At 49.1% G+C, this 21,545-nt stretch overlaps 1 protein-coding gene across 5 annotated transcripts; it reads left to right on the top strand.

Moving 5' to 3' along the window:
- The first annotated feature begins 371 nt into the window (after window positions 1-371).
- Window positions 372-19,658, top strand: Nrros (negative regulator of reactive oxygen species). 5 transcript variants are annotated; one of them, XM_076548709.1, is made up of 5 exons: window positions 385-541; window positions 8,186-8,465; window positions 13,356-13,401; window positions 14,783-14,903; window positions 17,436-19,658. In XM_076548709.1, the coding sequence occupies exons 4-5, from the start codon at window positions 14,796-14,798 to the stop codon at window positions 19,404-19,406; spliced, it is 2,079 nt and encodes a 692-aa protein (XP_076404824.1). In that variant the 5' UTR covers window positions 385-541; window positions 8,186-8,465; window positions 13,356-13,401; window positions 14,783-14,795; the 3' UTR covers window positions 19,407-19,658. The 5 variants fall into 5 exon arrangements, with proteins under 5 accessions (XP_076404826.1, XP_006974565.2, XP_076404824.1 ...); XM_076548708.1 differs by lacking the exon at window positions 13,356-13,401; XM_006974503.4 differs by lacking the exons at window positions 8,186-8,465; window positions 13,356-13,401 and having other exon boundaries at window positions 376-541.
- The last annotated feature ends 1,887 nt before the right edge of the window (window positions 19,659-21,545 follow it).

The following is a 21,545-nucleotide window of genomic DNA, read 5'->3' as shown; positions in this document are numbered from 1 at the left end:
TAAATGGTGGACTCGTCCCGTTTTCCCAATTAAACAAACTTGTGTTGCCCTTCACCAAATTCTGCCCCAACTTGATCCTCGGACAGAAGCGTGGAGAAGACGTCCTGGGATCACCGACCACAAGCCAGGCTCCCGTGCTCACCCACCCAGGAGGGAGTTTAGCGATCCTAACGTCTTCGCAGGCTGCACCTGCGTGGTGACAGCCCTGCAGGTCCTCCAGGGGTCGTGTGCCGCCCGCGTCCTTGTCCCATCCCCCCGCGCCCCCCGCGGGGGCAGTTCCTTCTAAGACACTCGCTGAGTGCTGAGTCGCTGAGCGGCGGCGAGCTCTCCATGTGACTTCAGTTTCCGTCGTCGGTTCCTTCCGCAAGTGCTAAAATAATCTGATGCCCCAGAGCGAGTAGGCAGCGCGCGGCAGCGGCAACTGCTGTCCAGGAGGCCGGGGCCCCCGGAGACGATGCGCCCCGCCGAGTCGCCTGGGCTTGCGGGAGCCGGGAGTATTTCGTGCGTGGGCTCACCGCCGGGCACCGCCAGGCTTCTCGAGGTGAGCGCGAGCTGGGAAAGAATTGGGTGGTGGGAGAGGTCGGGCAGCTCCCCTACCCCCCACGCACGCACACGCGAGCGAGCGCGCTCAGGCTCATTTGTGAAGTTGGGTTTGCGGTATCCAGACTCCCCGCCTCGGGCTGGGTTTGGGGGCTACAACCTCTGGTGTAGGTGGAAGTCCCTCCCTCAGGAACTCTTCGAGCTGAGAGAGGGGGTGTGATGTGGGCTTCAGAACCCGCTGTGGTTTGATTCCTGCCTCTGCAGGGAGACTGTGAACAGGTCAGTGAATGTTGTGAGCCGTGCTTTCTCATCTGTACAGAGGTCAATGCTCCTTGCCTGGTCCGAGTGACCGGACATCAAGTGTCTCTTTATGTCCGTGAACACTCAACTTTATGCTGTGAACACTCAGCTCAGCATGCGGGGGTTTGCATCGGCTCTTTTTCCCCCTGACATAGACATAGGCACCGAGACTCATCTACAGTCACAAGGACTTAGCGGGATCTTCCCAGGGTCAGCTGCGCGTGTTCATCCAAAAGACCCGCAAAAGCTCTTCTCCTAGAGTCTTTGTCCCGGGTAAAATCTACTGGGATGTTACTCTGATCCACAGCTATTGGAGTGTCAGAGGGAGGCTAGAGCCAGGCTCCTCTGACTCCCGTTCAGTGCTCTTGGCCTCTCCAGTCACAGACACACACCCATGTACTCACAACCACCCGGGAGCTGGGCAGGAAGAAGCATTACCCTCAGAGCAGTGGCTGGCTCCACGTTGCTCTACGGAGGTGAACACGTGCCCCACTGTGACTAGGATTGGAGCAGACTAAGGCAGCCTTTCCAGGGTCCCTTTTTGCTACTGACTGTGAGGCACAGACTATTTCCAGCCCTGCAGGTGTTTGGGGCCTTTCTAGCCTGGGGACACCCCCGTAGGCTGTTTATGTGAGCCTCAGAGTTCCTAGATGGGGTTATAAATTCATGGGCCCCAGGAAAATAACCTCAACACCTGCCCTTAGGTTAAAAACAAAACTAAACAGCCTCACAGAGAAGGTGCCTTCATTTGATGGGTCCCTCCAGGGAGCTCTGTGGACACGCACACACACTCCATCTGGCTGTCCTGGAATTCACTACCCCCTGGTTCTTCAGCCACCATCCTAATGCCAGAGGAGCATCCTGGAGAGAGCAGGCTCCCAGTGTCTTTGTCCTGAGGGCTGTGTGAGGAACATGTGCACTGGTCCATCTCTCCCTGGTCTTCTGGACTGGAAAAAAGACCCGGTACAGACCACAGGCTGCCTTCTGGCTGTAGTAGTGCACATCCCACCGTGGAGTGGAGGCCAGACTCTTCTGTGGAGAGCTGATAGCTCAGTGTATGCTTCATCCGTGTGATAACCACATAGGTCAGGAGAGAGTGGGTTTGCAACCAACCCAGAGAGGGATTCCTCATCTTTCCTGGGACCTGATTGTAACACAGTCACAAGTGTCACTGACTTCTGCTCACACGTCATTTCAGTGACAAATTTGTTAACACATGTATATGTCTCTGCCCTTGGTAGGATTTATTATTTACTCCCTTCCCTCCAAACCCACTCTTTTCAGTCTGATTGCTGAGTGAAGGTTGTGTGTGCAACCTGATAGGCTAGCCAGTGGCTTCTGAAAGCTTGGAGGGGCAAAGAGGAAACAAAAAAAGGACCATGACACTTTGAGATCATAATGTATAAACTGTATAACTGTAAACCTGATTTCAAGGATCTAGAAGATAGGATTGTTTTCATTGTTTATTTATTTATGATTTTGGTGGCATGGGGGAATCAAACCCCGGTATTCGCACATGCTAGATAAGACTCTGCCAATGAGGTACATAACCTCGCCAGCCCTACACAGGATTATTTAAACTACAGAAACAAAGGCCAACTGAAAGCGGCTTCATCACAAAAAGAGGATTTGTTATGTCGTATAACTGAAAAAGTCTAAAGGCAGTTCCTTCAGGCATGACTAGATCCAGGTCTCCAAAATACCACCAAGAATCTGTCTGTCCTCATCCAGCTTTGCTCTCTTGCTGGGCAGGTCCTGGAGACAGAGACAAAGGCTACCTTCAGCTTCCAAGCTTATCCCTACCACCGGGCCATGCGAAGCAGGAGAAAAGGTCTTTCCCCTTAGTGGTATACCTGTCCCTGGATTGATACTGTGTCTAATATAAGTCAGTCACTCTGGTTAGGGACACAGAAGGTTGTAACAGGGACAGCCTTCTTCATAGTCCCCAGAGTGAGGGGTTGGGATCAGACCCAAAGAAAGAAACAAAACCCCAAAGAAACAAAAAACTGAACTTCTTAGGAAAGCATGGGGTAGCTAAAGAGTGAAATGTACTGGACGCTACTGAATTGTGTGCCTAAAAATGGTTCCAGTAATCCATTCTATGTGAAAAAAACGGAGGGAGGGAGAAAGGGAGGGAGAGAGTATGTGTGTGTGCTCCCCCCAAAAGCAACCCAGCCATTGTTACCAGAAGCAGGAGAAATGAACGTGGGCAGCTAGAACTTTCCAGGATCAGCAGAATCAGGCACCGGGAGCAGTATGTGTCTTTGGTGTGAGACCAGCTCCAGCAGAGGGCACACAGGAGGAAGTAGGAACTTTACCCTCACGGTCACCAGTGAGGTGGGCATGAAGAGCAAGGCTGGGAGCAGCCATGGGCTCAGCGTGGCCACAACGCTCTGTGAGGTCCCCGGGGACTCCCCTCCTTCAGCCCCAGCCCCCACATTTACCACAATCAGGCACTGCACTTGGGCTGGCGCCCAGCTCGACTGCCTGCTCCTACCTCTAAGAAAGATAACCATCGGGGAGGGGATTTCTCCTCAGGAGACTGCATTTGGGGCTCTGACTTTGCACACTGCCTCTTCTCAGTGAGTCCTGGATATCTGAGGTAGCCCCAGTCTCTCATGGCTTCCCTTGTCTCCCTTGGATGCCAAGACTGTCCCTCAGATTGCAGAGTCAACAGGGAATAGCTCTCTCCCTGCCCTGCCTGGGGCCACCTTTTTCAACTTTAGGCAAGCAATGGTCCCTTAAAAGTTGAAGGGCACTCGAAACTTCCACATGGGACTGCCCTAATGACCTTTCTCTTGCTCTGGTTATTGGCTCCTTCTTCTAGTTCTTAAATTGAAGCTTCTGAGGCTGGAGAGATGACTCAGAGGTTAAGGGCACTGGCTACTCTTCCAGAGGTCCTGAGTTCAATTCCCAGCAATCACATGGCGGCTCACAACCATCTAGAATGAGATCTGGTGCCCTCTTCTGGCATGCAGGCAGAACATGGTATACATAAATAAATAAATCTTAAAGAAAGAAAGGAAGGAAGGAAGGAAGGAAGGAAGGAAGGAAGGAAGGAAGGAAGGAAGGAAGGAAGGAAGAAAGGAAGAAAGAAAGAAAGAAAGAAAGAAAGAAAGAAAGAAAGAAAGAAAGAAAGAAAGAAAGAAAGAAAGAAAGAAAGAAAGAAAGAAAGAAAGAAAGAAATTGAAGCTTTTATTTTAGCTAATAATCTTGGCTTGTTTCTTTCTAATCCCCAGGGCTTCAAGCCTCTCTGGTCATTTAGCTCATCCCTCCCCGAAGGCCACCCTTCCACCACAAGGGCGCTAATCAGAATATCAAAGACAGCATGGCATTGGTCTCTGACCAATCAGAATAGATGCTGTAGTTAGAAATAGGATCCTAAGGGTCATATGTCACCTCTTTGGCTGCTGAATTACAGTGGTTGAGAGTTCTAAGGGAGAGGCCAGTTATCTGGGCTAGAGGCTCCTGGCTACTCATCAACAAATAGGTATCTACTTGTGCACCCCAGCTTCACTTAAATGACAAACAAAACACCTTCCCAGCAGGAGTTGCCTCCAGCACCTTCTTCCTGGACTGAACTCAGTTCTACATGACCTGAGTCACTATGAGTTGACGCTGGCCTTATTGAACTGTGGATTTCTTTTTGGTTTTTTCCAGACAGGGTTTCTCCGTGTAGTTTTGGTGCCTGTCCTGGATCCTGCTCTGTAGGACCAGGCTGACCTCAAACTCACAGAGATCCACCTGGCTCTGCCTCCTGAGTGCTGGGTCTAAAGGCGTGCACCACTGCCGCCCAACTAAACTGTGGATTTCTGAAGAATGAAAATCATAAGCAGTGTCTTGAGCAGATATCTATATGGTGATGTTCAAAGGCAGCATCATTATTCACAATGGCCAAAAGATGTCCATCCACTGATGAGTGACTAAATGAACTTTCTAAAGGGAATCCCGACGTATGCCATGCCATAGATGGACCTTGAAAGGAAAGCATATGTGATGTGACTAAGCAAGAGACAAAAGAAAAACTACGACACAATTTTCTTTAGAACAGGCAATCCCCAGAGGAAAATCCGTGGTCACGTCTGTGCTAGAGAGGGACCATAGAGAGTGACTTCAAATGACAAGGGTTAGAGGGTGGGCTGATGGGAAGGTTATGGTGGTGGACCATGGGATGGTTACCTAACAATGTGAATGTACTTAATGCCACCGAATTATGTTCAAGAGAGCTAAAGTGGTAAATTATATGCATATGTTACCACAATTAAAAAAAAAAAAAAAGAAGAAGGAAATCACCCCTAGCGCATAGAACTGTTGCTGGTGTTAAATAGTGAATCAGGGGCTGTCTGTAGGAGCCTTTGCAAGTTCAGGCGTTAATGTTACAAACTGAACACATTAAGTTACAACCCAATTCTCTTGGCTTTGTACAATAAATTTTTGTTTGTTTGTTTTGTTTTTTCAAGACAGAGTTTCTCTGTGTAGTTTTGATGCTTGTCCTGGATCTCGCTCTGTAGCCCAGGCTGGCCTTGAACTCATAGAGATCCGCCTGGCTCTGCCTCCTGAGTGCTGGGATTAAAGGTGTGCGCCACCACCGCCTGGCTTGCAATAATTTTTTAGGAGTCCATTATTTTTTTTTTTTAAGATAGAATCTCACTATATAACCCAGGCTGGTCTTCAATTCTCCATCCTCCTGCCTCCGTGTTCTGAGTATTGGGATTACAGTCATGTACCAGCACGCCTAATTTAGAAAGGAAATTTAAAAAAAAAATCCTATCATTTCCCCATGAATTCAAAATAAATTCTTCCTCTCCTCCTCCTCTTCTTCTTGACTTAATTTTGAGAGAGGGTTTCTCTGTGTAGCTCTGGCTGTCCTCAAACTTGCTCTGTAGATCAGGCTAGCCTTGAACTTAGAGATTTGCCTGCCTCTATTTTCCCAGTACTGGGATTAAAGGCATGGGCCATCACCACCAGGCACCAATAGGAGGATTTTAATTTTCTTTTTAAATTTATTTTGGGACAGGACCTCACACTGTAGTCCAGACTGGCCTGGAATTTATGTAGCTCCTGTGGGTCTCAAACTCATGACCATCATCATACCTCAGCCCCCTCAGTGTTGGTCATAGAGGTTTTTAAAATTTTGTGTTTATTTTTCTAATGGGCCTAAGCAGAGGCCAGAAGATGTTATTGGATCCCCTGGGACTGGAGTTAACAATAGTGAGCTACCATGTGGGTGATGAGACTTGAACTCAGGTCCTCTGTAGGAGTAGCCAGTGCTCTTTACTGAGCCATCTCTCCAGCTCCTTCACAGCAATGTTTAAAGAGTTAAATTGTTTTATATGCACTCTGAAGTATTTGGGGAGAGAAGTATTGATGACCATAGTGTGTGTTTGTTTATTCATTTGGTGTTGATGACTGAACCCAGGTCCTTGTGCATTCGAGGTCCGTGCTCTTCCGCTGATCTGCCTCTCACTCTTTGTACATTTTGTTCTGAGGACAGGTCATGAAATTGCACAGACTGGCCTCAAATTCACCATCTTCCTCCCTCAGCCTCCTAAATGTTAGGATTACAGGCATGTACCACCATGCCCAGCCACTGGAAGTCTTTTCTAAATAGTTATTTAATTTTACCTGTATTGTGTGTGCATGCATGTGTGTATATGTGCGCCACATGCATGCAGGAACCCACCATTGTCAGAAGAGGGCATCAGATCCTGTGGAACTATAGTTACAGGCAGTCGAGAGCTGCAATATGGGCGCTGGGAACTGAGCCCAACTCCTTTGCAAGAGCAACAGGTGCTCTTAACCAGTGAGCCATCTCTCTAGGACCCATCTATTTGTGCTGATTTTTTTGTTTTGTTTTAAGATCTATTTTTATTGCTTTTTAATGGTGTATAGGTGTGCGTGTGCTCATGCCGGGTGCCTGTGGAGGCCAGAGCCATTGAATCCTCCGGAGCTGCAGATGTCATTGTGAGCCTCCAGATGTGGGTGCGAGAAACCAAATGTTGGTTCTCTAGAAGAGCAGACATGCTCTTAATGGCTGAGCCATCTCTCCAGCTCCTTGTAATCTATTTGTAAGCACAATAAAAAAATAAGATGAGGTGAAGGATAAGTAAAAAGCATGATAAAAAATTAATTATAGTGAAGTGTTATGAGCGGAATGTAGGTGGTGGGTATACAGTGGTCACTGACCACAGGCTTTTTTCAGTTTGGCTGTATGCTAAAGTTTTTTCTTCATATGTAAATGTTGGAAGAAAGTTGTTATTAATAATTAATAACTACTGAAATTGCTTCTCATAAACATAAATAATAAAAAAGAGAGAAACTGCAATATCCTATCATAGCATGTGGCCTATCAGATTACTCTTCAACTAGACTCTTAGGTTGTGAACAGGAGGAAGGTGCATGGAGGAGAAATAGGAATTTGGTAAAAGACGACCACAGAAAGGGTCTTTCCTGCAGAGGAAACAGCTTGTGAAATGTGTGATTCAGTCGAGGACTGCATGCATCCCAGGGTGGTTGGGGTTTGTGGTATTGGGGTTAAGCTGATGCGGAACTCACAGGCTTGAGTTTGAACGGGGGTTCCACGTTCACCAGGCATTCGGCCACACCTCTGTGTGCCTCCGGTCCCACAGGGATGTGGCATTTCTACCAATCTGGCCAACCGTGAGGGGTCCCTGCGAGCTGTTGCTCCGTCGTGCCTTCTCAAAGAAACCGTGTTGGAGAGGAGATGTTTTCATTCCCACTCCAGGATAAAATGAGCCGCGGTTCATCTCTGTGATATGCACAGTGACCCACAGACTCAGGGTAGTTGGTCACCTCCTCCAGGAAGCCCAGGACTCCAGGCATCTCCCTCGATTGGGGGATGGGATAGTTCCTTCATCTAGCTTTTCCCACACTGACCCCATTTGCACAGAAGACCTCCCCTTCCCATTGGTTCACACGATACCTGGCTTCACCGAGGCATGTGTCTGCCCTCTGGGTGGGAGGAGAGGGGACTGCTGGAGGCTGTGGAGGTACTTGTGGTGGTCCCTGATTCCATGAAACCCTTGGCGTTTCCTTATGGAGGCAGAGCTTTCGCTCGCAGGTTCTTGACTTCTGTCTTGACCCAGCCTTTTGATGTGTTGCTGTCACCTGGGGCCACTACTGGAGAGGAGGCAGCTGTGGGTCTAGGTCGTACCCTAGTCCAAGTGCCCCTCCTTTACACAGTCCTTTCCTAGTTCCTCTTGAAGAAGCATGGTAGCTGGCCCTTACTCTTGCAGAAATCACTGGTGGGGGGATCTGTGAAAGGAACTGAGAAACTAATGCAATACGTGTTGGGTGTCCGAAGAGATTATTTTCTCATATACAGAGGGGATCCTGGGAACCCACTGCCAGCCACAGTGAGACAAGTAAGAGCCAGTTGCTATCTCTCAGTGGGAACACATTTGCAGTTTTGAAGATCTGTGGCTAGATGCATTCTGTAGCCGTGGACTGGATAAAGTAAGCTGACCTCCGTGGGTTTGGATGGGCTGGCTTGGCCCTGACCACACGGGCAGTTGATTTACTTACCTGTGGCCCTGGGGAAACGGAGTCTGAGTAGGTAGCAAGCGCTTGGAACAGTTGCTGACTCTAGGAAGAGCTCAGTGAAGGTGAGTGCTGCTGTGGCCCTTAAGCCTCCTTTCAAATAGAGGCTAGGGTAGAGGCTAGCCAGACCTGGTGCTCGGGAGACATCCTGACGTCGGTATTTGACAAATGTTTTGGGGGCTGGTTCATAGCTCTCTCCAGGCCGGCTGCCCATGCCACTCCATCCATGTGGGAGGCCAGTCCCCACCTTCTACAGGGTTCCTATGAGGAGGAGAGAGGAATAAGGAATTTGTAGACAGAAAGATAGCAGAGAAGAGACAGGCAGAAACACAGGATAGCTTAGGGAGGACCTGGATCAAAATCCACCGGCCCCTTCTGTCTTTTCAAAAGGGCTTTTTATAACAATGCCAAGGGGTGGGACAAAAGACTCCCCCCCCCTTGCTAGATCAAAACACAGTGATGCACAGTCCAAGTGCAGACCCTTCCATACACCTTGCCACCACCACGTGGTCCAGCCATCCCCTTATGCAGCCCTGCCTTGTAAAGCAAGCTCAGATCTCACTAGGAAACCTCTGTGGGCCTCCACATATCCATTTGTTAGGATTTCCAGCTATAAAACAGTGCTGAGTGGTCCTTTGGGAAATTGTGCCGGTCAGTTTTTGGTCAGAAGGAACCTCACTTGAAAATGCTTTCATCAGACTGTCTGTAGGCAAGTCCGGGGGACATTTTTTTGATTCATGATTGATGTGGGAGGGCCCAGCTCTCTGTGGATAGTGAGGGGCATTTGGTCCTGGATGCCATAAGAAAACAAGTTGAGCAATCCATGTGGAACAAGCCAGTAAGCAGCCTCCTCCACGGCTTCTGTTTGAGTTCCTGCCTCCAGGTTCCTGACTAAGTTCCTGCCATGACTTCCTTCAGCTGTAAACTGAAATAAACCCTTTCCTCCCTGAGCTGCTTTTGGCTGTGGGGTTTCTCACAGAAATGCTGAGTTTCTTAGTTAGAAACCTAGCCAGAACAGAAATGATACTTTTTCTCAAAAAGGTAACCAACTACAAAATTGGAATTAAAATTTATTTGCTAGAGGGGTCATGGGAGACAAACCTTTACTTCATGCAGACTCTCAGTACTATATTCAAGGGGCAGTAGTCCAGTGATTTCAAATGCTTCAACTCCTTACCTATTTGTCCAGAGACCAACTGGGACCAACTGGTCCCAGAGACCAACATGATGGGCCCCGGTAGGTTAATCACCCGCTTTTGAGGGTGTTATCCTTTGAGCACAGGCTGATTGACAGCTCATGAGGCGCTGTTGGGCTGCTCCTAATCCAGTAACACCTGCAACACCTCTAGTCTCGTTTTGCTGGAGAAGAAATTTTTCAGATAGGAATTATTGAATTACAAAGAATGCATACATTGAAGGCCTTTGATCCATTATGTAAAGTTGTCTTGGGGGGGGGGAGGTGTGTTTTTAGCTCATATTCTTTATTTTTTTTATTTATTTTTTTAAAAGATTTATTTATGGGCTGGAGAGATGGCTCAGAGGTTAAGAGCACCAACTGCTCTCCCAGTCGGTGCTTTTAACCTCTGAGCCATCTCTCAGCCCTTCTTTATTATTTTTTTTTAACTTTGAAAATTTTCAAGTTATAGAACAGTTTAATGAAAGCATAATAACTTTTAAAAAGCACACTGTTAAATTGACCAATCGGTTGACCAGTTGAGGTAGCACTTTGCTTTTACCCTGACTAAGCCATTGGATATAGGATTTGTGTGTGTGTGTGTGTGTGTGTGTGTGTGTGTGTGTGTGTGTGTGTGTGTAAAATTGGTGGTCGATAATACTATCTTTGTTTGTTTTTTGAGGGGGAGCTCAGTCTGTGCCCTCCCATCTCTGCTTTTGGGGGTTGTAGATGTGAATCACTACACCAGGCAAGACTTTGACCCTTGAAGGATCCAAGTCAGTTGCTCTGTAGGTCAGTACAGCCGGATCCATGGGTTTTCTGTCATGACATGCACTCTCTCCCGGGGGCTGTGAGAACAGAGTGTTGCGCTTCTGATGTACCACGTCTGGAGCTCAGAGCTCAGGGCTCACATTGGGAGTTGCTAGGTTTGAACTTTGCTGAAGGTTAGAGTCCCAGGAGTCTTGTGCTAAGAATCAAAGCAAGCCAACCTGCTTGCCTGGAGCTTTCCAAGGTGCTTCCCAGCACCCGGGCCATTTGATGTAGTCACATTAGAGATGCTAATGTCCTTTATTCTGTGGTCTGTGACCAGCTGACTCCCCTTTCTTCCAAGATCCCGGGGGTGGGGGGTGGGGGGGTGGGGTGGGGAGTCTTTACCTTCACACAGAGGCAGACTTCCTTTCCCTCAGAGTCCTTCTCTGGCACGTAGTCGCTCTGTGTATTCACGGGGGGCCACCTTCACACGCTGACCCTGCACACCTGCTTCTGATGATCCCCTTGCCCCCAATCCATAAACACTTGTCTCTAATACAAAATACCTCTGCCAGCTGCCTGCTTCCTTCTCCACAAAGCCTCTTTCTTTAAGGCTCCTTTAGCTTCTCTGATCATTTGAGGAGAAAGTTAATTATGTGGTAATGCATGTATGACACTTGCTAAGAGCTCCTTCAGCAAAGACCTTGCAGTCCGTTGTCTGGCAGCCGCTGGCATGGTAGTCACAGCTGGAGGGGCGGAGAGGTGAAGAACGCCATCCCAGCAGAAGGCTCCTGGGATCTTTCCAGAGATAAAACAGCTTATCTTGGACCCTGTGGTGCAGTGTCTCTGAGGAGCGGTCTCCTTAGATACTTAGTCTAGAAGAGTGTTTCCAACCTGAAGGTTACTTTGTTACTTTTTATCAATGGTTTCAGGCCTCTATTTTCTTAGAGGACCGGGGCTTGTACCCAGGACCTCACGAGCTTCTCTGGTGTGCTCTACATCCTGGCCCAAGAACACTAGCCGTTTTTAGTTTTCATTTTGAGAGTCTCAAAAAGTTGACCAGACTGGCCTCAGAGTTATGATCCTTCTGCCTCAGCAGGAACCATCACCCCTCATTCTGTGTTTTCGTGGATCACAGCTTCAAGGCCATGTTCATTTACATCGGTAGTTCAGAAAGGAAACAGGGGCCGCCTGGACTGTTTCAAATGGGAAATGTCATGCCGGAGACAGAAAATGATGGAAGAGGCTAAGAGGCAAACAGATACTAGCCTCTTACCATGCAGGAATCGGTGCCCTAGGCAGGGGGGAGGAAAAAGGGATGGTGGTCCCAGAGTCTGGGGTCACCAGGAAAATCTCAAGGGGAGAGGGGAAGGGAGAGATACTTTGGATTCTCCGTTCTCCTGTCTTCTAACATGCCAATTGTGCTCCCAACATGCCGTGGGCCAGCTGCTGTTGGGGCTTGTGGAGCCTTCAGAGTCTGTCATAGTGAGCAGAGCAAAGCGAGATGAGGTCATCACTCGAGGATGGATAGCTTTTTCCCAGTCATCACCCCTGGATCACCCTATTCTTTTCTTTAAAACTCCCCCCCACCAAAAAAAGGGAAAATAAAACAGATTTATTTTTAGTTATATGTATGTGTGGGTATGACCACATACACACGTGTGTGTGTGTGTGGGGTGCCCTTTGAGGCCAGAGGTGTTGAATCTCCTGGAGCTGGGGTTGTAAGAGGTTATGAGCTACATTCAGGTCCTCTGCCAAAGCAGTAAACAGGATTCACTGCTGAGCCATGTCTCCAGCACCTTGTCTTATTCTTGATTCTTATATTTTTGGTTGTGAGCCTAGCCTTTAATGGCTGAGCTATCCCTCCAGCCCTATTCTTGATTCTTAGTGTAGACTTTTTAATCCAGCCTTTTTGAACAGATTATTTAATTGGCATGGCAACGCCATCATCCCTCTAGCCGTAGTATTAACTGTTTTTTTGTTTTTTTTTTTTTTTTCTGTACTATCCTGGAGATGATACTTAAGAACAACCACCACTGGAGCTGCTCAGTGCTATTTGCAATTCATAAATAATAATTAGGTTGTTAGCGGCTCTCACAGTTAACGAAGCACCTTCACATACAGCAGCCTGAGCGGCTCTCATAAAAGTCTACGAGGGGTTATTATTGCTCCCGTTTTATGGCAGGATTACCCAAGTCTTGGAGATGCTATACGAATTAGGGAGAGCGGAGGCAGCATTTACACTCTGGCCTGTCCAGGTTCCAAACTCTATAATCTTTCCATGACATTCTGTGACTTAATGCCAGATGTCACCCTTGTGGGCATGGCAAGGTTTTTTTTTTTTTCCTCTGAGCTTGTTGGCTGAGTTTAGGAGGAGAGAATACCTTTAAATTTTGCAAACATTTTGCTGTCTCACAAATTAAAATTACACTGGATGTAGTGACCCAGGCTTACCTAGCATGCCAGTCTGAAGTGCTGTGAGCCCCTAGGAAGCTGTACCCTTGTTCTTCACACATCGAAATTTATTTGTCAGTGTTCGGTGTACAGCTGCGTGGAGCAGCCCACGCATGACAGGAAGTGGAGGAAAAAAAAAAAGACTTACGGTGTAGACAATTCCCATTTCCCCATCTCCTCCGTGAGCGGGAGGGCACTCGGTGAGAGGAGAGCGTGAGTGAACAGTTTCTTAGTGTCCTTGGCATTTACTAATCTGGCAACCTTACCCCAGGATGGGCGGGAATCCCAAAGTTTCAGGGGTGCTTGTGTGTGTGTGGGAGAGTGCTGGAGGATGCTGAGGACAGGAGTCCAGATGGCTCTGCGTGTGCCATCTGTGCCCTGTGCCGGCCGTGGGGTAATAATTCCTGCACAGGTTCAGGGAAGAAAAGAGGGCCTTGGAAAGGATTCCCAGAGGCTGTCAAGGCCTGATCCCACCCAGGTTGTTTCTGGGGCGCAGAGGACCGGCCTGGCCTCCAGTGAAAGCTGGGGTTGATATGTGTGGTTTCACTTGGTTTTTCTGATTGTCTGTTTTCACCAGTGAACATTCAGATCTGACCAGGATGTTAAGTGACCCTTCGGGATGGGTAAGCACACTAGAAGGAAGCCGAAGAGGGGGGAGCCAAAGGGGGTCTGCACTGTCGGCAGAGGTCTGAGGGTGGCATGGAAAATGAGGAGGTTCGTGGCAGCATGGTGCTGCTGGCACAGGGGGAGGCTGAAGAGCTGCCCTGTGGTCCTTCTTGCGGGTATCCAGGCAAGGAAGGAGCAGATGGAACGCTGGACCAGGTGCTTGCTTCCCGTGGGGGCGGAGGAGGACAGGGATGCCCCTGGGCTGTCAGATCTCACACTTGGAGGATTGTCCATAAAATTACATCTACGGGGTGTGGGTGTGGGGGGGGGGACGACTCCCTAGTTACTCACCCTGGAGCTCAGAAGGGGGAACTGGGTTGCTCTCAGTCCAGTCCATTTGGAACCCTGGAGAGGCCAGTGTTATCCCGGACCTTTGGTCCCCTGACATTTGTGCAGGTGATGCCGTCGCCTCCTCATCGGAGACTTCTGTTGATGGCTGTATCACTTCAAGCCTCCCCTGACTGCTGGTCTTTCTGCACTAGCCAGATAAGAGGGCTATAACTGCACTTCAGAACTTTTTAATCTAGCCAAAGATTGCTTTTGCATTTTCTCAAGGTTTTTTTTTTTCCTTGTCCAGGTGAAAATCTGAACATCCTTATTTGAAGGGCCATATTTAAATGAGCTAACCAATGTGATGGACATATTTCTGAAAGCCTTCTTTCTTTTTTTTTTTTTTTTTCTTTTTTAAATTGTTGTTGTTGTTGTTGTTTTCTGAGGCACAGTTTCTCTGTGTAGCCCTGGCTGTCCTGGAACTCACTTTGTAGACCAGGCTGGACTTGAACTCAGGGATCTCTCTGCCTCTGTCTCCCAGGTGCTGGGATTGATGGCGTGCGCCACCTCGCCTGGCCTGAAAGCCTTCTTTCAACAAGATAATTAATATGTCTAAGTCCAGAGGCTACAGTCAGTGTTTGTATCCTAGTGTATAAGGATAGAACTTTGCCCGTTCATTCATTCATTCATTCATTCATGGCATGTACCTCGAGCTCATGTATGCATCAGGCAGAAATGAGCTTCATAGAGGAAAACTGCAGAATGGCAAAGCACAGGAAACTGTCAGTGACCTCAGGCCTGGGACTCAACCAAGTCCTTTGCATCTCCTGTCCTGCCCCTTTGGGGTTTCAGAGGTCAGCCACCTGCCCATTGAATGGCAGAGGGAAAATGAAAATGAGTTCTTGCCCATGGGGTCAGCGGAAGGTCGAAGGCGCTGGCTGAGCAGAGAGACTTGAATAATCTGTGGTTTTCTACCTCCTTGCAGCTGTGGGTCCTTCTGCCCGGGCTGGGCAGCCAGCCCTCTCGGCTAACCTGTCTTTCTCAATTTGTCCTGGTCTCTGTCCGCAGTGCCGCGCTTGAGATGGAGTTCCTGCCCTTTTGGCTCTGCCTGGGTTTTCCCTTCTTGGTTGTGGAATGGAGGCATGGAGGAGGGGCGGCCGCTGCAGCTTCCCAAGGAGGCTGCAAGGTGGTGAGTTTCTCCTTGGATTGCGATCTCTCTTTTGCCCCTTTTGTCTGCACGGGGCTTGCTTGGTCTGCTTGGAAAGCTCATGGTTTGTCAGTCAAAGAGAACATCAAGTGAGTGAATCTGACTCAGTGTGCACCTGCCTAGCGCAGTGTGCTTACTGCACTTCAGCAGATTTTCAAGACGGCCTTGGGAAGGGCCAGGAAGTCCCTGCCCCACCTTTTCATGTGTACTGACCACAAGAGGCCCCAGGAAAAGGCCTACATCAGCCACCAACAGCAGGAATACCTGGCTAATGGGCTCCACTAATGCTACCAGAGTCACTGAGGGAGACACACCAACCCTGGAGAAGTCCTTCCTGTCTGCGAGTTCATGTGTGAGCCAACACAGATGCTTCAGCGGCCCTGCAGAGAGCGAGCTACCCAAACCGTACTGCAGAGTGATGCTCATGACCAAGCTTGAGCTGCTGAAGGTCCATGGGCGGGGTGTCCTGAGCCTTCATGATCGTCTTTTGAAGACTTCCTACCTGCATGTGAAGATAGATTTAGGTCATCGTTGAGCTCAATTCCAGAAATTTGCCTATACCTGAATCAAACATCTTAACAGATATCAAACATCTGCTTGAGAAATACATGCCTAATAAGCATCCCTCAACCCCAAGAACAGGAAAGACAAATTGGAAGCCAGGGTTAATACTTACATTCAAGATTTTTTTTTTTCAGTGTATTTGGTGCCAGGGAAAGAAAGTGTTCTTAAAGTTGATTAATCTTAAAAAACCACTGCTTACCTGGTGATCCTGAAGCCACTCTCTGCCAGTTTCTTCATCTATAAAACAGAAGCAATACTAATAATATCTGCTGATCATGATGGCACACACCTGTCAACCAGTACTCAGGAGGTAGAGGCAGGAGGGTCAAGAGTTCAAGGCCAGTCTCAGTGACATTTCAAGTTCAAGACCAGTCTAGGCTACATGAGACCTATTGATAATAATAATGATGATAACAACAATAATAATTTCTATCAATGATATCATGAGACTGGGCTGTTTTGGTGATTGATTTATAACAAGCACTCACTATGATGATGCTTGATATACAGTGAGTGCCATATGTTTTTGCCAGTTATGAATATGCTATTATCAGTGTCAGCCCAGCTACATGTGACTGCCACCATGCCCTTACAGAGGCAACAAGTGATTTAACATCACAGTAGCTATTTGGGGGCCACCAGGCATGGGAGGAGAAGGGAATACAGTGTGAGAGCTTCAGCCACTTTTCAGGGCTCAGTCTGGACTCTGCCTGGTGGGAAGTGGTAGAGACTTGACCACCAAGGAAGTCAAAGAATGGATTTCCTTTGGCTCTTAGGACTTGAGGGGTCTGGAAGCTCAGGCACTGCTCTTCATGACATTAGCCATTCCACCTTGGCGTAGAATGGGCATGTAAAGTTTCCTGTGTGCTCCGGTGACCACACGGCCCTTGGCAACACTTTGGGGGGAATTACGAAGGTCGGAACCCCCTTTGCCTACAGCAGCTGTGGAGGAACAGGGTCCATCACAGGCTGAGGAAAGCCACTAAGTGCGGTGGTCTCCAGAGAGGCCACAGGAAAATACAGAGCTAACATCGGCCTCAGTGCCGAGATTCCGTTTGTAAAAATGTCAGTTCTCCACACATGAATGCAATCCCATCATTAAATGCAGTAGGCTTTGGGAGGGGGAGCGGAGGTAGGAAGAAGCCTGGCAAGTTCATTCTAATGTCTATGCTGAAATTAAAAATAAATAAATAAATAACCCACCTCAAGTGTTCAACAATGAGCATCTTAATTAATTAGCGCACACTGGTAATTACAGCTGGTACGCCAACACTTATTAGCCATAATAAATGTGATAATCAGCAATCACACTCAAAAAAAAAAAAACACCTTATGAGCCCAATTACAAGTAATGGATTCATAATGGTTAGCAACTTTCATCTGAGGGAGAAGCTGAGATTATCTGAGTTTCTTTTTTTCTGCTTTTGATGCAGGGTCTCTCTAAATAGCCCTGTCTGGCCTGGAACTCGCTCTGTAGACCAGGCTGGCCTCAAACTCACGAAGACCCACCTGCCTCTGCCTCCTGGGTACTGGGTGCTGCCACCACGCCCGGTTACTTTCCATTTTTTATATTTCCATATAGCATCAATTTTTTAGTTATTATGTTTTATTTTAATAACCAGATGAAGAATTTGAGACTGTGAGAGGTTAGTTCCTTGCTCGGGGTCAAATCAGCATACCTCAGAGTGGAAGTCCAGCCTTGAGGGCTGACTCCAAACCCGGGTGCCGTCCCTTCCTGGGGCCTTTTCTCTTTGTCCTCAGAGACTGAGCTATTCGGTACTCACTTGTAAGTGAGACGCGCCTTGACTCACCGACCAGCCTATAGGAAGTGATGGCATTGCTCTTCCTAACAATTTTTTCCCCCTGGACACTTAACTAACATCTTCTGGCTAGCTGATTGCTTTTGCAAACTACGTTTCTGTGCCTGAATTCCTGTGTTTTTGGACCTAGGTGGATGGAGTCGCTGACTGCCGGGGACAGAACCTTGCCTCGGTACCCAGAAGCCTCCCATCACATCCCTGGATGCTCATTCTGGATGCCAACCCTCTCAAGGTCCTGTGGAATCATTCCCTCCGGGCCTACCCACACCTGGAGAACCTCAGCATGCACAGCTGTCACCTGGACTGTATTGGCCACTACGCCTTCCAAGGGCAGGGCCGCTTACGCAGCCTGGGCCTGGCAGACAACCGCCTCTCCGAGAACTACAAGGAGACGGCGGCAGCCCTCCACACCCTGTTAGGACTCCGGAGCCTGGACTTGTCCGGAAACTCCCTGACGGAAGACATGGCAGCCATCATGCTCCAGAACCTGTCCTCGCTGGAGGCTGTGTCTTTGGCAAGGAACGCCCTCATGAGGCTCGATGAGTCTGTCTTTGAGGGCCTGGAGCACCTCAGGGAGCTGGATTTGCAGAGAAACTATATCTTCGAGATTGAGGGTGGTGCTTTCGACGGCCTGACTGAGCTGAGGCGTCTCAACCTTGCCTACAACAACCTCCCGTGCATTGTGGACTTCAGGCTCCCGCAGTTGCGGTTCCTCAACGTCAGTTACAACATCCTGGAGTGGTTCCTGGCAGCCAGGGAGGAGGCGGCCTTTGAACTGGAGGTCCTGGACCTGTCCCACAACCAGCTGCTCTTTTTCCCTCTCCTGCCCCAGTGCGGCAAGCTGCACACCCTCCTGCTACGGGACAACAACATGGGTTTCTACAGGGACCTCTATAACACCTCCTCACCGCAGGAGATGGTAGCCCAGTTCCTTCTTGTGGATGGCAACGTGACCAACATCACCACGGTCAACCTCTGGGAAGAGTTTGCCTCCAGCGACCTGTCGGCCCTTCGCTTCCTGGACATGAGCCAAAACCAGTTCTGGCACCTGCCGGACGGCTTCCTAAAGAAAACCCCATCCCTTTCCCACCTGAACCTCAACCAAAATTGCCTGAAGATGCTCCACATTCGGGAGCATGAGCCCCCCGGGGCACTCACTGAGCTAGATCTGAGCCACAACCAGCTGGCCGAGCTGCGCCTCGCTCCGGGGCTCACCGACTGCCTCAGGAACCTCCAGGTGTTCAACCTGAGCTCCAACCAGCTCCTGGGAGTCCCCACAGGCCTTTTCGACAACGCCAGCCACATCACTACAATTGACATGAGCCACAATCAGATCTCACTCTGTCCCCAGGTGGTGCCCTTAGACTGGGCGGGGCCCTCCAGTTGTGTGGATTTCAGAAACATGGCCTCCTTGAGGAGCCTGTCCCTGCAGGGCTGTGGCCTGAAGGCATTACGAGACTGCCCATTCCAGGGTACCTCCCTCACTCATTTAGACCTGTCTAGCAACTGGGGGGTTCTGAATGGAAGCATCAGCTCTCTCTGGGCTGTTGCCCCCACGTTGCAGGTCCTGGCGCTCAGGAATGTGGGCCTCAGTTCCGGCACGGCAGAGATGGACTTCTCTAGGTTTGGGAATCTGAGGGAGCTGGATCTTTCAGGAAATTCCTTGACCAGCTTCCCAAGGTTCAGCGGCAGCCTGGCCCTTCGGACTCTTGACCTCCGCAGAAACTTCCTCACCGCCCTTCCTCAGAGGGCTGTGTCTGAGCGGCCACTGAGGAGTCTGCAGGCCATCTACCTCAGCCAGAACCCTTACGATTGCTGCGGGGTAGAGGGATGGGGGGCCCTGCAGCACTTCAAGACCGTGGCGGACTTGGCCATGGTCACTTGCAACCTTTCTTCCAGGATCATCCGTGTGGTTGAGCTGCCCGAAGGCGTGCCCCGGGACTGTAAGTGGGGGCAGGTGGACACTGGCCTGTTCTACCTCGTCCTCATTCTGCCCAGCTGCCTCACCCTGCTGGTGGCCTGCACCATCATCTTCCTCACTTTTAAGAAGCCTTTGCTTCAGGTCATCAAGAGCCGGTGCCACTGGTCGTCCATATACTGACCTACGTGCCCAGGCCGGAAATTTGATCTGTGCACGTAAGGATGCTTTTCTGTGACGGGTCGTCACATCTGCAGCGGCCGGGTGTGACGCATGGAAGGTTAAATTAAAATTTAAAAAATTTCCATCTTCAGTCCCATTAAGTTCTTCTCCCACCCTTGTGATTTATCCTCATCATCCTGGTGAAATATTTATTAAGTGACATTCTGTTAGAATAAAGGGCGCAGCTCATAAATATATATTTTTTAAATCAAATGCATTGTGTGTAATGTCCTGTGACGTGTTCCTTTGGATTATTTTTCAATGACCTTTCTTTGGTGACAGCCATGGAGGCAAAGGGTGACAGTCTGATGCTACTTGACAATAAATACATCTTCCACTGCATGTCCCGGGAGGATGAGAGCCAGCATCCTAAAGATTTATCCCAGGGTACTGCTGGAGGGTGTGGCACCAGATGTGAACTCCCTGCTCTGCTGATGGCCGAGAGCCACTGCATTGAGAAAGGGCCAGCGGCAGGGCCCTTTCCAAGTGCTCTGGGTTCACATCTGGAGTCTCTAGTGGGCAGATATGATGCTTCCATGGACCAGCTAAGAGAATGGTAGCTCAGCCTGATTTCCCCGTTTGGGATCCAAAACTGCTTACTCTGAGCCAAAGCAGAGGGATGCAAGACAGGAAGGAAGGCGGAGCCTGCTACCTGTGGACCCTCCCACCCCACACCGGTCACAATAGTACCGTCCAGCGCCGGCTTCCTGAAGTCCTTTCTCCCTGCATTCTTCCAAGAAAAGCAGACTAAGCACTCTTCCAAGAAAAGCAGACCATTCCTGTGCCACTCCCTGGGGGACAACGTGAAGTCACAGTCCCTATTCTTTTGGTAAGAGTGAGTTCACACAGTTGTTGCTTCTCATCTCCACTCTCTAAGTCATAAAAGAATTATACTAAGTGGAGAGGGCAGCTGAGGGGACAGAAACCGAGTTCTGTTACCGTGTAACTAATGTCGGGCAGAGCTTGTCAAGACAAATCAAAGAGAAAATGGTCTTAATTTGGCAAGGCGGAAGTTTCCCTTGAATGTTCTGTGCAGCCGGCCCAGTAAGTCATATTCCGTGGCCTCAGTGGCGCGACCTCCAGATTCCGTTAGATTTTGCCCTTATCATCACCCACCTTTCCTATCAGTAGCCTGCCTAACCCTTGCCTAACATCCTGCCTAACCCTTGCCAAGTACTTCCTGGGTTCCTGACGCTGCCTTGAAGTCTCTGCCCTGAACAGCCAGGCGAGCCCTCTCAGCCGCTGCTCAGAAAACCGGGCTCTCACAATCTCCCCGTTAATAAGACCCATTCCCTGGGGTCCTACTATTTTCCAGAGCCATGACCAGCTAATTAGACAAAGTAACTCAGCCAGGTGGCGGTGGTGGCGCACGCCTTTAGTCCCTGCGCTCTGGAGGCAGAGGCAGGTGGATCTCTGAGTACAAAGCCACACTGGTCTACAGAGTGAGTTCCAAGACAGCCAAGGCTACACAGAAAAACCTTGTTTTGGGGAAAATAAAAAATTGACAAAGGAACTTATCTGTGGCTGGTCTTGAGTTAGTATGCCAGTCTTGTATCAGTTGGGTGCTTTGAGTATCTCACAAAAAAGGTTGATTCTACCTGATTAAAGCATCATGGGAATTTAAGCAAAAGGATCTTAGGAAGTTCTGAACACTGTGGGGAGGCTGAGGATCTGCCTTGGATATTGGGTGGAAACAGAGGGTGACATTTCACCATTAGGACCACGATCTAAACCGTGCTGGAAACAATGATATTGAGAATGTGACTGTAATCAGCCCTGGATCCGAAGTTCACAGCCCCTAGGGCTACAGAGTCATTGTCGCTGACACCAGCTACTGCTTTGTACATTCTCCTATGCCACCAGCTGATGCACAGCCTGGAGCCAGTGCATGGTAAGCTGACCATAGGTCCTGTGACCCTGCCTGGCCCACCACAGGATGGGCCTCTAGGTGAGACGTTTTAAAAAACGGAGGCGCTGTGCGTCGGCAGATGCTCGTATCAGACAGAGTCTCCAAACATGGGAAAGAAAAAAGATGTTAGAAAGACCAAAAGCCAAAAAGCATCATGCTATTTTTAGGCAATCATGCACATTTTAGCAGAA

Source organism: Peromyscus maniculatus, chromosome 12, assembly GCF_049852395.1.
Source record: "Peromyscus maniculatus bairdii isolate BWxNUB_F1_BW_parent chromosome 12, HU_Pman_BW_mat_3.1, whole genome shotgun sequence".
Lineage (NCBI taxonomy): Eukaryota > Metazoa > Chordata > Mammalia > Rodentia > Cricetidae > Peromyscus > Peromyscus maniculatus.
This window is presented reverse-complemented; position numbering and strand designations above follow the sequence as displayed.